Source organism: Aulonocara sp. 'chitande type north' Nkhata Bay, linkage group LG4 (assembly GCF_057382095.1).
Source record: "Aulonocara sp. 'chitande type north' Nkhata Bay isolate Kocher_YH1m ecotype deep benthic linkage group LG4, A_spYH_male_GT1.1, whole genome shotgun sequence".
NCBI lineage: Eukaryota > Metazoa > Chordata > Actinopteri > Cichliformes > Cichlidae > Aulonocara > Aulonocara sp. 'chitande type north' Nkhata Bay.
Window position 1 is genome coordinate 35,272,805 of NC_141347.1, and position 16,771 is coordinate 35,289,575.

General features: G+C 44.8%; 1 protein-coding gene across 9 annotated transcripts in view; it reads left to right on the forward strand.

Annotated features, from left to right (window-relative positions):
- LOC147333167 (RNA binding protein fox-1 homolog 3-like) overlaps positions 1 to 16,771 on the forward strand; it is a 434,532-nt gene that overhangs the window by 363,865 nt on the left and 53,896 nt on the right. For 8 of the 9 annotated variants that reach the window (XM_086290156.1, XM_086290157.1, XM_086290154.1 and 5 more), the window contains one exon: positions 15,239 to 15,532. In XM_086290156.1, coding sequence (XP_086146282.1) covers positions 15,239 to 15,532 — 294 coding nt within the window. The remainder of the gene's footprint in view (positions 1 to 15,238; positions 15,533 to 16,771) is intronic. The other variant, XM_086290152.1, reaches the window with a different exon arrangement.

Below are 16,771 nucleotides of genomic sequence, written 5' to 3' on the forward strand. Positions count from 1 at the left end.
CCCCTATTCGACCCATGTTTGCTGAGTGTGCAACCTCTTTTCTAGGCATCGCCCTGCGGTGCTCTCACACACTCGCGCATGTTAACTCTCGCTGCAGTCTCGGTTTTCCGCTGATGGCTTAGCAAGCAGCTCGGTTAGGGGATAAGTGCTTTGCTGAAGGGCACGTGGGTTGGAGATGGTAACTTGGAGGAAAGTTAATTTACCTGCCAACACTTGGCGCTCGCAGCCAGTGTGAGGAATTATATTCAGCAGAGGAATTTTCACTCTAAATTTCAGGTTCCTGCTCCCACTGATAAAAAAAAAAAAGTATCTCTAAGAGATTTGAAGGCATACACTTAATGAAAGGTGTTTGAATGAGATGCCATATAAGAACACAGCAACTTAAAGGTTTGTTTTCTTCACTTTTTCTGGCTTCATTTCACTAAACTGCACTTTTTAGTGCTAAATGTTGCATCGGTTTGGGACGATAATCAGCGGCGGATTAATACACATCTTCCTAGGAAAGTGTGTGTGAACAGGAGACAGAGTGAATTATGGTAAATGGTCTGTATTTGTATAGCGCTTTACATCCAGTCATCCACCCATCCACACACTGGTGATGGCAGCTACATTATAGCCACAGCCACCCTGGGGCGCACTGACAGAGGCGATGTAATGCAGTTACAGTCATTGCATTGCATTTAAAAATATCAGCATGCTTATGTTTAAGAGTAGCTGCAGCGCTCTTTATTGCAGCCTCCTTCGTGTTCTGCATTTTGTGCATTTTTCTTTTAAATGATGGGAGAAGCTGGAAATATCACTCTGCAGTTTGGCCTCTGTGTCAGTTCAGAGGCAAAAAAAAAATAGCTGCTGGGATTCCTGTTATTACAAACTTTCTACTTAAAAAAGAGTGGTGAATAATTTGGAAAGCTAGATTTCTCTCTCGCTCCGCTGAGGGGGCAGATGTTTATAAAGAGAAGATATTGCAGCGCAGCAAAGCCAAACGTTCAGGCTCGATCAGAGAGCACAGCCGTTCAAAGATGGTTTGATCTTGTTTAGATTTTGATAAACACGACCAGAATGTGAGCACTCTTTCATATTACAGTATGTCTAAGTGTATGTGTGTGTGTGTGTGTGGAGATTATTTTACATGTAAACACAGGACCTGCTGTGCATCACTATTACTGCTTGTGTCAACATGTAAACATTGCACGGCATCAATCTTGCACTCAGCACAAGTGGACAGAGCTATTATGTTAAAAGCCCATTTGCCCAACATATTCCTACCAAAAATGGCCTCTCGCAGTGGGAGGAGTCTCAACCAGCGAGTACTGATAAGCTCATCGATTGATTGATGGTCCCTGGTGATTTATCAATTCATCTCAGTTCCAAATGAGCTGTGAGTGCTTTCCTGCCCCGAGGAAAACAACCACAAAACCGCACAAGCCCCGTAATGAGAATTCGCCAACTTATTTTGAGCCGCACGGCGCCGCGTACGTTCCCCCTTCGAATCTGATCTTTTCTCCTTAAGAGAGAGAGGGAGAGGCGCAGTTTGAAATTGAAAATGAAAATTGTTGCACGGTGTTGTGCTGGGAGATTTAGAGAAAGATTCAGTCAGGCAAAGCACCTTACCCGATCACTGTACAAAGTCAATCTCCTCCTCCCGAGGTTTCAGGAAGAGTTTCAGAGCGTCCTTAGGTAGTTAAAAGTGCATCGACTGTGGATGGGCTGGTGGGATGTGTAGATTAATGCAGTGGAAAGCCATCCCTCAAAGTGCTTAGAATAATTAGAGTCAGGCTTCCAACAGAATGGGCATGTCACTGGAGGAAATTGTATTTTTATTTACTGTGTCGGGTCTCCCTTGGCCTCCCTCTCGCTCTGTCTCTGCCTCTCTTCATTTGTACGGCAGTGGCGGCGGCGGCGGCGCTCCGTATTCAGCAGCCGGGCGTTTCTCAAAGTGTCTTAAAGGTGCTGTCAGAGCGTCGTGATGCATCTCCTGGATTTGTACGTCTGCGCATTCCCACACGTGGGCGCGCACCATTTGTATTCCACGCCTGCATTTGCATTCAGGAGTGGATCCGAGTTCTGTAGGTGTGCATAATCACGTGTGTTTCCACAGCTCGCAACCATGTATGTAAATCTGTGGCATTAGCATGTGTTTGAGCCTTGAAGCAGGCCCTTTATATGAGAGCGTGTGGTTTTCATTATGTTTATGTACAGCGGTGGAAAGTAGCCTGCACATGGGCAGGGTAAGGGCTGGAGTAACGATTTAAGGTACTCTACTCAGTTCCATTTTATGCTACTTCACTTAATTCACTTTATTTCAGAGGAAAATATTTTTTTACTCAATTCAGTTCAGTTTCATTTATACAGCGCCAAATCACAACAACAGTCTCCTCGAGGCCTTATATTGTAAGGTAGGCTCTACAATAATACATACAGAGAAAAACCCAACAATCATATGACCCCCTATGAGCAAGCACTTCGGCGACAGTGGGAAGGAAAAACTCCCTTTTAACAGGAAGAAACCTCCGGCAGAACCAGGCTCAGGGAGGGGCGGGGCCATCTGCTGTGAATGGTTGGGGTGAGAGAAGGAAGACAGGATAAAGACATGCTGTGGAAGAGAGACAGAGGTTAATAACAGATATGATTCAATGCAGAGAGGTCTGTTAACACATAGTGAGTGAGAAAGGTGACTGTACTCCACTACATGTTTGTGACAACATCAGTTAGTAGCTCACATGCTACAGACCATTGTGTAAGACTACACACACACACACACACACACACACACACACACACACACACACACATGTATATGTGTATGTATATATGTGTATATATATATGTATATATGTGTGTGTGTGTGTGTGTGTGTGTGTGTGTGTAGTCTTATAAATGCTTATAAACGTGATACTGACGTACAACAGACATCGTCCTCTGTGGCGTTCTGTTAGTAAGAAAGGAAGCTGTGGTACATGGATTATGAACTCAAAGAAGACTATTTCCCAGTCCACGTTTCTTTTTATTCTCTAACTGTACCACAGTAGCTTTACACAACTCACAGTTCAAATTAATCCTCTTTTATCTTATACCCGGCCTTCAGTTCATTCACCAACAGAGCAAACCAGCTGTTGTAGCTCGTCTCCCTTTATGGACAAAAAAATACACGCAGCAGTTTGTATTAATAATAAGCTGACGTTATCATATTTGAAACTATGTTCAATATTAATTAATTCATACATGACAGAAAACAAGGGGAAAAAACACCAGTTTCATTGTAATTACACTTCATGTTGTGGTCTGTTCATATGTAACAAAACATAAAATCGCACCTTTTAAAAACAGCCGACTAACTCTTAATTAGGTTCAAGTTAAAGCGTGCTCGGCCTCGCTCATAGCTAATTCACCAACAGTTTGAAACGTAGCACATTAAAGTTGTAACTGTAACGCCTCCAGAGTGAGTTTTATTGCTTATGACCGATTTACAAAACAGTTATTACAGGTAGAGATTCATGCAGATTAATACCTCAGTAAGTACTTTATTATAATGACTAAAAACAAAGCTCGTATCTGCATATTAACGTACATGCATTCTAATTTATTTTGATCACTTTATAATCTATGTAAAAATAATAAAAATCTAATTTTGATGGAAGCTGTGCAGCGTGGTGGCCACAGGTCGCACGCTCCCTTTAACAAACTGCTCACTTTGGAATGATGGCGAGAACAATACAAAACATAAGCTACTACATAAAAACATATCATCAGATTATGACGCATTATGCGCCGTTAAAGCTTTAATTACCTGATGGTAAAGTACTTAAATGAGCTCCACCTGAAACATCTGCAGAATTAACCCGCTGAGACGCAGCCGACCGAGCTGCCCTAGTACGATCCTCCTGAAGTCACGTGCTCCTCAAGGTGATGCTGTGATCTGCAGCACTCGTACCGGCTTTAAAACCCAAAGCAATGGACGGCAAGTAAACAAATCTACTGTAAAATCTGCATCCTCTTTGTCACCAGCTATTTAAATTCTAAATGCAAACTCGCCACCTACGATAATGCCCTTTCTTCCTGAGAAAAAGGATAACTTTCATTTGGAGATGGTGCACTGTATTACCAAAACATGTTAAAACAGCCCATTTTAGCTTCAGGGTTAAACGATGGTTACACATTAAGGCGTCAGTAACAAAGTGTCCACTTTTCTTTTGTGTGCTTTTTAATACAGCGCATTCTTAGATAATGTTCTTATATTGATTTTTTTTTTTTTTATACATTGTAGTATTGCTGCTGCATGTCTGCTTCCTCCGGCACTGCTAGTGTGTGTGTGTGTGTGTGTGTGTGTGTGTGTGTGTGTGTGTGTGTTGGCTTGCACACTAAAGCGTTAAGGCATTCCCCATCTCAGTGCAGTGGACGCTGGCGGACAGCGAGGCGGGCCATTGATAAATTGATCAGAGTGAAATTGTGGAGTAGTGAGACATGCTCTGAATCCCTCCCCCATCGCCACACATCCCACGCGCACACAGACACCTCGGCTCTGGCATCAATTATTGTGGATTGCGTGGTTGACAGAGTGTAAACCAGGTGCCAGCCCTCAATCCAATTAAAGAGATTTAATTGGAGAAAATAAATGGAGTGTGTCCACAAAGTGCTCGCTTACCCACATTTAGTAGATTTTTTTATTTTTTTTGTACCTTTTTCAAAAGCAAGGTTTTTGTTTATGAAAGACCGGCCGAATCTAATAAAGCCTCAAGGCTGTTGCTTTTCCCAGACTGCCTTGCTCCACAGGTCAGTAATGCAAACAATCCAATTTCTCCAGTGTGAGAGCTGTACTGGCATGTAGAAATGGGATTATTATCTAAAATGGGCCCAGCAGGTGTTTCTGTGACACAGTGTAATTTAGGGAAGGTGAGTGTTTCCACATGGCCCGTGCTTGAATTCCCAAAGATGCCTTTAAAAAATATCTAACAAATAAGTTGGGAAATCTGCTGCTCTGTCCTGTTAGCAGTTTTGCCAGAGAGCACGCTGTTTCCCGAACTCATTTCCCGGGCATCCCGCGCCTACGAGACGGCAGCCATCACAGTTTGAAGAGTTCGTCGAGCTAAAGAGAGGCGTCTGAATCGGTCAGGTGGAGCTCACGGCGGTCCCAACTTTTCCGCACCGAGCTCTTTCCTATCCAAATTTGTCCCCGGGGATGAGAGAGAGTGTAGCTCGTTCCCGTCGCCAGCCCCCTCCCCGCCACCTCGACTCCTCACAAGGGACAGACATGCATAATTCAGGATTGTTATCTGTCTGCTGCTAACCCCTTTCTTCCCCCATATGCACACACGCACACAGATCTGCAATGAAACAGTCTGACTGCACATCAATGATTCACCAGACAGCACCCCCTACCACGCAACCCCCCTCTCCGTTGAGGGAATCATATGGAGCCGACAGGGACTCCACAGGCATGCAACTTCCTATAATTGGAATAAAAAAAAAAGAGGCGAGCGAGGGAAATGCTGCATCAGGGATCTGCGAGAGTGGCATAGGTGTTCAAACAGCCATTCAGCAGTGTCAACCGGCAGATGGGCGACTGGCTGCATGCGCTGGCCCACTCGTTAGCCACCAGCAGAGGAATCAGGAGAGACGTCGAGGCGACGAGGGTTTTAAAGAGGGGGAATGACTTCAGAGTTTGGATTCATCTCTCTGAAGACGACAGATTTTAACTCTGCGAAATGCAGCGGCGGCGGGACTGGAGACGCCTGCCTCCCAGCTTCCCGCTGCGAGCATCGCTGTTTCCCCGAGTTACCCCCGCCTCTTTATCCTCCGACTCCTCTCTCTCACCACACTCACCTTTTCTCTTTCTTAAACATCACAGGAGCAAATCAGCAGACAAGTGATTGTACAAGTTTTCTCAAGCTTTCAAGAATTACCACCATTTCATCATGGATAATCATAGTTAATAACCCTTCTCATTAAGGAGACGAGAATCACGGGTCATTAATATTGTTAATATCTTCTCCCTTTTCCTTCTCTTCTATCCCCCTCTCTCTCTCTGCACGCCAGAGGGAGTGGAAACAAAAGGATGACTAAAAAAGAGCTTAGCGCGACAGTGATTAACCGATCGGGGTAGATGGACTGTGATGAATCAAAGTTATCTCTCAAATCTTAATAACTGGAATTAGCCCCTGATTAGATGAGCTTTGGCTACAGCGGGGAGTAGTCGGCTTTTTCACTTCAAAGAATCCCGCCCATGTAAACCTGTCCCTCCTTCCAGTGCAGAGCAAAGACAAAAAAAAAGGAGAGCGAAGGATTCAACGAGGCAAATAGGCCAGCGGAAGCTGGAACGATATGCAAATACGACGGGAATCGCAGCAGAGCAAAGGGAATAAAGAGATAACACGAGAGACGCCGTTACACCTGTTCTCCTCCCAGAATTCAGCTGTTTATCTCCCCCTTTTCCTAACATGCTTGGGGTCCACGGGGAGGTGTCAGCGTCTCCGTGACAGGGTCATAATGACAGTGGCGCTCTCCTTCATTTGCATATGTTTGCCATTGTCACAGCGGTCAAGGAATGTCATGTCGAGATTCCTGCATGCTTAAGTAATGGCATTTTGTCCTCACGAGGAACTCTGGCCCCGGTATCATAACCCCTGCCTGTGAGAATGGAAAAAAATTAAAAAAGGTAGTGAATTAACATGACAATCAAACCAATGTTGGCGTTTCTATCCCCACTAGAATCTGGAAAAACGCTCATCTGCAGTCTGAAGAGCAACCCCTGGCGTGACGATTGATTTGCGGGTTTGTATGACCAGAATGACAGAACATCCCGCCGTTCAGTTATCGGTTTTCATTCGGTTCAGGCCTTTCCCTTCGGTGATCAATTGCAATCTCCAAGCAGCTGTTCAGTAATGGAATATGTACGTCGATTTCACTTTGTTCTGACAACTTTAAAAGAACAAAAAAAGAAAAAGTTCTTTGGCGCGTTTCTGACGAGGTCAAACGGGCACACTGTCTGCTCCCCGTTAATAAACGAGTCTAAACACAAAACTTTGACGAATCCCACAAGTTAATCCAAATTTTGACACCCAGTGCGGAGTAATTAGTCCCAGATGTAAATATCTGTTATGCAACAAAAGCGGCAACGGCACTGAAACAGACAATTATCTCCTCTTACGGCGTTGGCAAAACGCTCCGAGTCTAACCATGTGTAACTGATGGCTTTTTCACAGGGCCTCCGGGCTTATTTGGTCCTTTCTCTCTTTTTTTATTTATCTGCATTTTTACCACGCAGCGCCCGAGCCCAGACAGCGCCGTGGCTGCGGCAGACAGGTTCATTACATGTCACAGGAGTTCAAAGTGATCCTCTGTCTACTCTGTTTATTAAGTGGCGCTCCGGCGTCTCTGAGGTATAGTAACGCTCGCAGTCGCACCGCTAAGAGCAGTCCCATCTCGGTGCGGGGCTCTGCGTGCGGCGCCACCGCTGCAATGTAATGAAGAAATCAGCAAGGGATTGGGGAAAATGAACTCTCCTTCTAATACCTTCATCCGAGGCCGTGGAGCAAATAAGTGCTCCCAATAACAAGGAAAAATCATGTTAGAGCGGATGAAACATATGTGACACGTGAAAACGATTAAGGCTCTCGGAAAAGCGCGGCAGGAGCGCGCGCAAAATCTAAATTGACTCGGACACGGGGCGAGGAAGCCGAGTGTTTATTTTCGCGAATTGATTTTTGCACAAATGAGATGGAAAAATGGGAAGATGGGAGTTTGCAGGGGAGGAAATGTGAGACAAAACAATAACCCACTCCCCAGCCCATTTGAAATCATAAACCTACTGTAGTTGTGAGGAGGACCAGGGTTTGGCTGTGCTGGGGGTGTGATGTGAATCTGCATTAAATTGGGCTGCTTCTGCAATCTCCCCGCTCGCTCTCTCCCTCACTCTCTCTCCCGCTCGCTGTAATTGGTTGACTTGGGGGAGGGGAATAGCCATTGCACCAAATACGTACCTCATCACGAGAAGCTCTGCTGAAGGTGTTTTGTTGTTGTTGTTGTTTACCTCGTCTTAGCTTCTCCTTTCCAGCACACCTTGGATTCAGTGTGTGGCATGTGGTTGTAATTAACACATGCCGCAGCCTCTGGTGAGTGTTAACAGAGAAACTTGGAGTAAGATCATGTGGCTCATCTAATTAAAATGGACCCAGCTAGACAGCCTTTATTTATGCGCCTTCGAGACAAAATGAATGCCAGTTGCCTGTGGAAATCATCTCAGGCCGTCTTTTCGCCTGCCTGCCTGACTGTCTGCGAGCGGGGCTACAATTAACCGAGCATCAGCGGCAGAGCGGGGGGACGACAAGAGGCTTTCATGCAGCTGGCTGAAAACCACTCAGTGTTTCGTTTGTGTTGCATCAACCGATCGGCCTCCGCCGAGCTGCGTTTCGCTTCTCACGACAAACCGCGCTCGGGTTCATGCCGTGACGGCCGCGTGGGATTTGTCACAAGTTTGCCACTGTCACCGTGAGCCAGTCATTAAAAGCAAATGAGCATCTTTCTAGAGAGGCATGAGCTTTTAGATGGCACAGGAACCATTTTCAGGCACCGAAAAGCTTTAAGGTTCGCTTTAAAAAATGTTATGTCATCTGTAATCTGACAAAGAAAAGTTGCTTGTGTATGTTTTCCGTGAAGGAATGAGGCGGCAGAGCTGTGTGTTAAGTATTCACGCTGTTTGGGTTATGCAAAAGCGCTGCCGAGCTCTTCATAAATCTACTTGAATTGCTTAATGTATAGAGTGGGGAGGAACATTTCTTGCTTCTTTAGACTATTAGCGTAGTACAGTAGGAAGCCAGTAAAGTAGAAAGGCATCTGCTGAAAAATGATCCAGGCTGTGTGTGACGGAGCTGAAGCCATAAAGCTGCCCACTCCATCACGGCTCCTATCGCTGAGATTGATCAGCCCGCTCCCATTTGAGTGATTTCCCTCCGGATTCAATGCAACGCAATTAGTCGCCCGCCGTATTTTGCCTCCGCGCTGCTCTTTGACCCTCCATCGCACGTATGAGTCAGAGCAGCACTCTGCCGTTATGAGTTCCTCCTAACAGCTCCTGTATTTGCACAGCCCGTCTCCTCTCGGCCTCTCAACACCGTCCCTGCGAGTGCCGCTAAAGAGGATCACGGGTAGCTGGCGAGCGGCCAAGCCCTTGTACCTGCTGAGATGGAATATAGCCTTGACCGTCCACACCGGGGTTAACAGCGAAAGCCTCTCGTCTCTAGCTTTCTGAGCACCGCGCAATGGGATTTTGTGCCAGACTGACAGCCTCGGCAGTGGGCATCGCCACCAGGCCTCCCTCTGACCCCTTTGGCTCCTTATGCTGACTGTAAAAACAAAACTCCGCTCCAGAAGTGATCTCCTTAAGTAAGGGTTTCCAATCCAATTTTACACGAGGAGAGTGCTTAAGATAAGACATAGTGTTTTTTATTGTGCTCTTCAGTAATAGGAGTAGAAAGGGTGAAAGGAGAGATGGGGGAAAGAGGAATGGAAAGGATGGGAGATCGATAAAGGCTGCTCTCTCCGGTTGCCTTTATTCTTCATCGCCGTGCCCGTGGAGATGAGGTTTAGGCGGCTCATGGCTGGAGGCCATGTGGGGAGGGCATTAAAGTGTCGCAAAGGGACCTGGTCTTTTCTCATAAACAGGCCTGCAGGTAGAGAAACACTCACCGGGATCCCGGTCTAACAAGCGCTCATTCGGAGCCATAACGAACAGGAGGGAGAGGGATGTGCTGCGTACCTGCCCGGTTTGTCACGGATGACTTTTCATTAGGCGCCGTGGACGTTTGCCGGGGTCCGCTCGGCCCCAGCCGAAAGGGCGTGCGGTCGCGCTGGGACGAGCACAACTCCCCTGATTTGCGTGGGCCTTTCTTCTTCTCCCAGTTCATTTCCAGTCGAATAACTCGTTTGTCACTTACATCAGAGGAAGGCGAAGATCATACGAGAGCCAGCGCTACTTTGTGTTTCACTAATGAGCCCTGTTCTCTCCGCCTCCTTGCTTTTGCCTTGCTGCCCTTTGAAATGGCAGCGACGTGGTGCTACAGCACTTTAGTAGTTTTCTTTCGCCGATCCCGAGCTCCGGGCTGATGCGCTGTTTGTGTGTCACTTGGCTCCGTCTCAGTCCTTCGCACTTGTTTAAAGCTCAAATGGCAGCAGACCTGACACATATACACTGGCCTGTGTGATCTGTGAATGCAACGATTCAGATTGCGTCCCCAGCTCAGAGGAACACTTTAAGGCAGATGATAGTTTAACAAGTTTAGCGGAACGTGTCGCGGCTAACGCAGCACTAAAGCGCGAGAAAGGGGAAAAAATGTCCCTAAACTTAGGAACTGTCAAGTAAATAGCCAAGGAAATAACAAACAAGAAACTAAAACCAGAAGCTCCTCTCGCAGAAAGAGTATACTGAACTTTAAAAAAATGTCATGTTGTTAAGGAAGAGTTTTATTTCAGGAGCAGGAGGATCCGCAGCAAATAAGCTGTAGAAATACAGTCAGCACCTGCTGATTAAAGAATATCACTTTAAGAAACACCGACTTTCCAACTCTTAGGCACTCTGTCATGTTTGTTCCAGCGTAGTTACCTAAACGGTTTAAGCTGAACGTAATTTGTTTCCAGGCTTCCAGGACGCTGCTGCATGTACCACTCTGCTGGATTGGCATCTAATTGTTATTAATGGCAGACAAGAACAACAATATTTTTTATCTTCAATTTTCTTTTCAGCGTGTAGAGCGTCATTTTTCTTGCTTTATCGATCAACTAATAGTAAATTAAGAGAACCCACCTGTTCACGTGGGGGACCCGAAGGAACGTAGCATCGGGGGGGGGGGGGGGGGAGTTTGAGTAACGCAGTCAGACCTGTAAGGATTTGCGTTTGCGTGCATCGCCACCATGTTTGACAGATGATGCGGTTTGCTTGGGATAATGAGCGCTTCCTCTCCTTCCTCGTGCTCTTCTTGTTCCCTCGCTCATGCACACATTCAGCTGGAACTATGTTCCTAAACGTTCCCAGTGGACTCCGACCTGAGCTCATCTACATGCATGAAAGCGTCTCTCGACTCTGTCGAGGACACGCCTACTTCCTGGAGAGTCTTCTTGACTTGAGGTTTTTTGGGATTTCGTTCATTTTGCTGACCGCGCTCGTTCATAAGCACCAAACTGTGGCCTCTCTTAAGGTTTCTGCAATCATTGCAATTACTCCGAGTAAAACGCGCACGTCGTACGCAAAAACAAACAAAATGTGATCCGGTGCAAACACCCGATTGGCTGCGATTCAGTGAGTGTGGCGCTGCATTGTAGTGTGGCACAACCTTTTTGCCGCATGCCTCTGCATATTGCTGCAGCCTCTCCTGTGCCAATGCAGGCATCTCATTGAAAACTAATGAGGACTCAGTGTTTTATTCTAACAGCCTAAAGGTGCCACCATATACTGGATTAAAGCACAATGAGGTTTCCTACAAAAGAAAAAACAGGAGCAAAGATTTGTCCTTAAGCCGTGGATCTAATCTTTACACGACGACGCTTTCCCGATCGTGACAGCGGACACTTAAATTGCATTTGGTAAATTCTTAAAAACACAGATCGGGATACAAGTCCCGACAGTAGCTAAAATAAAAGACGGAGCCCAAGCTTTGATCCCTTTAATGACACGGACGGCGTTTGATGTACAAACACAGCACCTCCTTGTTTCCGAGCTTCCTGTCTCTGCCGGACTGTTGACGTGTCGACAGCTTGCACGGGCTGGTTAAAAGGAGGACAGAGGATCTGGTAGTACATTCAGCTGTCATACCAGGAGGTGCATCCTCTTTTTTTCTTTTTTTTAGGTAACCAACCCCATTCTCCTTTAAAATGGGTGCTTAGAAGTTGAAAATTGCCAACATCAAGAGCTTCCTTGAATTAGGATGCCCTGCAATGCAAGTGTGTTATATAATGCCATGACTGGAGGGAGAGGAAAAGTAGAGCACAGGGGTAGAGATTAAAAAACTTTCTGCATAAAAAGAGAGGAGGGAGGAAGAGATGAGCATAAAAGGGAAAGGGGGGAGGGGTGGGGGATCGAGGGAGAGACAGAGATAGAAATATAGCGTAATGAAAAAGAGAAGGGCGGATTAGGTCAGGCAGGAGTGAGGGTTCACCCCTACAGTGGGAGCAGCCTTTGGGCCTGGCAGGCTGCAGGAGGCTGGTCAATCCTTCGGCTCTCTCAAGGCTCCTCTCTTTTTTCATTTAGATAATGGAGCATTTCCTTAATTGGCAGAGCGCAGTTTAGGCCGGGGTTTGTTTGCCAACACGTCAGAGCAGAATTATTTCCACTACATTTACAGCATAGTGTTGCTCGGCTCTCTCATTAAAACCGCAGGCTCCTCCTGCCCAGATAGGGTTGTTTTTTTTTTTTTTTTTTTGGAAATCTACAGAAGGAGGCCGAGTAGCAAGGAGGAAGAAAACACATTTATCTACCATCACACCATCCCTAGTCAGCTTGTCAAGAAAGAGACCGAAACTTCTTGATCTGTTTACCGTTATTGTTTTTCTCCAATCATAAAGACTTACTTCTGGTGCTTTTTTGCCTCCTTTCTAACCGAGAGACTTATGCGTCGAGCTCGCATGATCTGTATCTTTAAATTTGATTGAGGGTATTTGCAGGGGGTGTTATTGGATTTCGGCGTTATTGTCTCACCTTTTCCCTCTGTGTTTTTTAATGTTGGGATGGATATCCGCTCCAGCAGCACTGATCTCACCGTTCTGCTCATTAGTCTGGATTCGCAGACCTCGGTGCTTCGTAACAATAAGACACGCACTTCTGTAGTCCAGCCATTACCGAGTTTAACAATGTGCACCAGCCAGAAAAGTCCATTATTTCTGCAGCTCATCATCTCAAGCATCCATACGAGACAAAGGGTCTGTGAAACTGCTTCATTGCAAAGAGCCATCTATCACTTAAGTCAGGAGCAGAGACTACAAAATACACGTGGAACACAGCGCAAACCGAGCAGGAAGCATATGGATGGATCAGAGTTATACAAAGGGCGCGTGCTGCTAGTGACAGGGCTCTGCAACTTTATATATATATGAGTATATCTCCATCGGACTCAGCCGGCTCACCCTTACCTTTGTAAGACTTCACAAACACAGACGTAATCGATTCTCGGTCCAGTTCCTCAGAAATTCTCTTATTAGTTTGTGGTCAGTCGAGAAAACGTAGGCCTACATTTCAGTGTTGCTGCAATTGTTTTATGATCATAGAGTACAACTGTGCAACTGTCTAAAAACTCAAAGTGATAACCTTTATTTGTGGATTTCAGTGCACGAGATTATTCGGTGCAATTTCCTTTTTTTTTTGTCTTTTAAAGATGAAGCATTGACATCCAGGTCTCGACTGTCTTAAAGCACGAGCGTGTTCATTGGGTGTTGAGTAGATGTAGAACATCCATAACATAAGGTTGTTTCTGGGTCTGAAAAATGCCAGAAACCTGCGTTCTTCCCATTTTATTGATATGCAGCAATAAATCAAGTCTGTTTTGAGGTTGGCCAACTGGGTGATTCACAAGTAGCTACTGTACCAGAGCGCAGAGTTCGTGGTTTCTCAGTCAGATCCACTCATAGCTTGTGATGTCCAGTTTCAAAAAACTAAGACCAACAGAAGAAATGCTCAGAAAACAGTAGGCAACACCTTAGATTACGTTCAGTGACTAAGACTGTAAGTACCCTGTATTAAAAACTGAATTTCAAGGTATTTTATTTAAAATTACATATTTGTGTCGCCATCCTTAAAGGCAGGTGCACCAGAGGGTAACAAGTCAGATTTCTACAGGAGAGAAAGAAAGTCCTGTCAGCAGTTTGTTAGTAAATTTAGGTGTCGCCTGAGGGGAAGGAGGCACAGTTATACTGTTAGTGATTTTAAGTACTGTGTAATGTGTCTGCAATTTTGCAGAAAAACAAACAATACTATAACAGTACTATCTTACATGTAAAGTATACTGTACTCTTCAGACGCTGTTTTTCAAAGTTATGTTCGAACAGTGACTGTAAAAGAAAAGAAACTTCCACCTGGCTCATAATTATGAGGTCACATACTGTAGGCCTGCAAGTATTTATAGTATTTATTTTTGTATTGTAAGCTGGTAAAGGAGAACGGTCACATTTATATTAGTCAAATAAAGCTTTGGTCGTGCACATTATCATGAAGAAAATTAAATAAAGATATAAAAATCTGCCCTAAAGAGTAAAGCCAACGTACGTAAAATTACATAAAATTACTTACAACATATTTATTTCTTCTTTTACTGTAAAATTCTGACTCGGTGTCTGATTTTAGCATCAATATCTTTCAGTATTGGTATAGGTAATAATTTTATTGCATTTTCAAATAAAATACTTTGAAATTCTATTTAATTACAGGGAATCACACCCTTAGTCCTGGGCTGTGATACAAGTATTACCAAACAGTAAAACAGTCGGCGCCACGGGTAACTACATCCATCTTTTATCTACAGTTTATGAAAAACACTACTGACAGAGACATGTCTGTACTGACAAAAAGTACAAAAAGGTGCAAACAAATGCTTGTTCACATTGTTTTTCTCTGCTCACGGTTTTTCGTAATTTAAAGAAGATTTCTGCAGATTTATTCCGTTTATTTAGCCAGAGGCCGTGCAAGCCTCGAAAATAAAACTGGCTGAATCTGAAATTTCAAGGCGGCAGAAACAGAATTAGAGAAAAGTAATCTTTCTAAAACTCTTTAAAAAAGTCCACACGATAACCGGAGACAGAAACAAAGACGGGGGTGGCGAAGAGCAGGAGAGCTCATAAAGCAAAAAGTATGAAAGTGGAGCTTGGAGAGGGAGCAGCTGCTGGTTTAACAGACCTGTCATTGAAATCAAAGGCCCTAATCAAAATTTTATCAATTAATTGATCTTTCCTCCTGTGCTTTGCCACAAGTGCAATTGAGATTCCCCATGACTCTTGCCCCTCCAACAGCAAGCCATGCTCTACAACATAAACTGTGTTCATTAGAGAAGATCAAGGATTTCTCTAATATGAGCTGAGATGTGATATGATGGCTGTTTCCCCCCGACTTAGTTGGTGTGCAGGACATCTCTCCCTGGTTGCCTTCCATATCACACCAGGGATCTTTGCGCTTCTTTCATGCTGGTTTTACAAGTCAAACAACCTACTTTAAGTTTAATTTTAACCGTAGTTCTAACACCCGCCTCCTGCTGTGCGTTTTCCACAGGGTAACCAAGAGGCCACCAACCCCCCAGAAGCGATGGCCCAGCCGTACACCCCAGCCCAGTACCCGCCTCCCCCACAGAATGGCATTCCCGCAGAGTTTGCGGCACCTCACCCGCTCCCGACGCAGGACTACACCGGGCAGAGCCGGGTGCCCGAGCACGCCATGACCCTCTACACGCCCACACAGACGCACAGCGAGCCGGCCGGCACTGACAACAGCACGCCCGCCACCACGACCGCACCGGTCAGTGTCCTTCACCACCTGCAAACACTGTTCTCAACACGCTGTCAGCAAGTAAAATATCTTCATATTATCTTTTTATCCGTATTATTATAACGTTACAAATGTCCGACTGTTCTTCCCGTGACTGGTTTCTTCCGTCTGCTTACCAGTGTGAGCTTAGCCAAATGCTGTGATTTCTCTCGACTCATTTCCTCTCCCTTGTTTCACTGAGAAGTGAGCCTGTTGTTTAATATTCAGTCAATATTTACATGATCTGTCCTTGCCTATAACTCTCCAGTTCTGCCCTCTTTGTATATTGACAGAAAAGTCTGTGTGCATGCAGGAAACTTTTTCAACAGATCCCAAATCACAGCATGTAAAGTCTTCAAACTTTTCGGCTCCAGTATAAAAACATTTTGGAAGTAAATGTGGCCTTGACAAGCACGATTCAAATAACTGGAACCAAATAACATGTAACGTACGGAAAACTGAGGAAAAACTGGTGCAGTTTGGAGCATAAACTCTCATTCAGAAGCACGACCCCTTAAATCGCTGCAAATTAAACCCCATGTTTGACAGAAGAATAGTACAGCGGCAGTAAATCAGAAGTCAAACCTAAGAAATGGTCAAAACAAGATTGTAAAAATTGTTCAAAGCTTAAAAAACATCAGTCCAAACATCTCACAAATAATTAGGTCACTGGCAAGAAGTCAGCAGCATGACTGGATACATAAAAAGTATCCTAGAGAGGCTCAGTCTTTAGAAGGGAAGAAGGGGAAGATGATAATGTATCTCAGGAAAATGCTGCAAAGAATTTGGCAATTTCGTTCTGTTATGTACCATAGATGATGAAAAGATTAAGAGCATCAAGAGAGATCTCTGTACGCAAGGGACGAGGCTGAAAACAATTTCATTTTCAATATTGTAATCTGCAATCTGCATTATAAACACATCTGATTCTGAGGTGCAAATCACTGCATGGGCTCAGGGGCACTCTGTGAATACAGCGCGGTGCTGCGGCCATAAATCCAAAAGTCTACCATGCAGGGGAAACATGGTGGTACTGTAACAGCAGCAGAAGAACATATTAACATCATATATCACACACACATGTTATGTGCATTTCTGGATTTGTTGATAAAAAGATCTCCCTTCCTCAACCGATCAAATAACTTCTACACTGGCTTCTTCTCTTTATTATAACGTGTGCTAAAGTGGTTCTTAGTGCAGGATTTGCATTGCCTTCATTACTGTCAGTGATTGTGATTGAATATTTCCTAAAGTTAGGAGTATAAAGTGTACAAAGGAAGC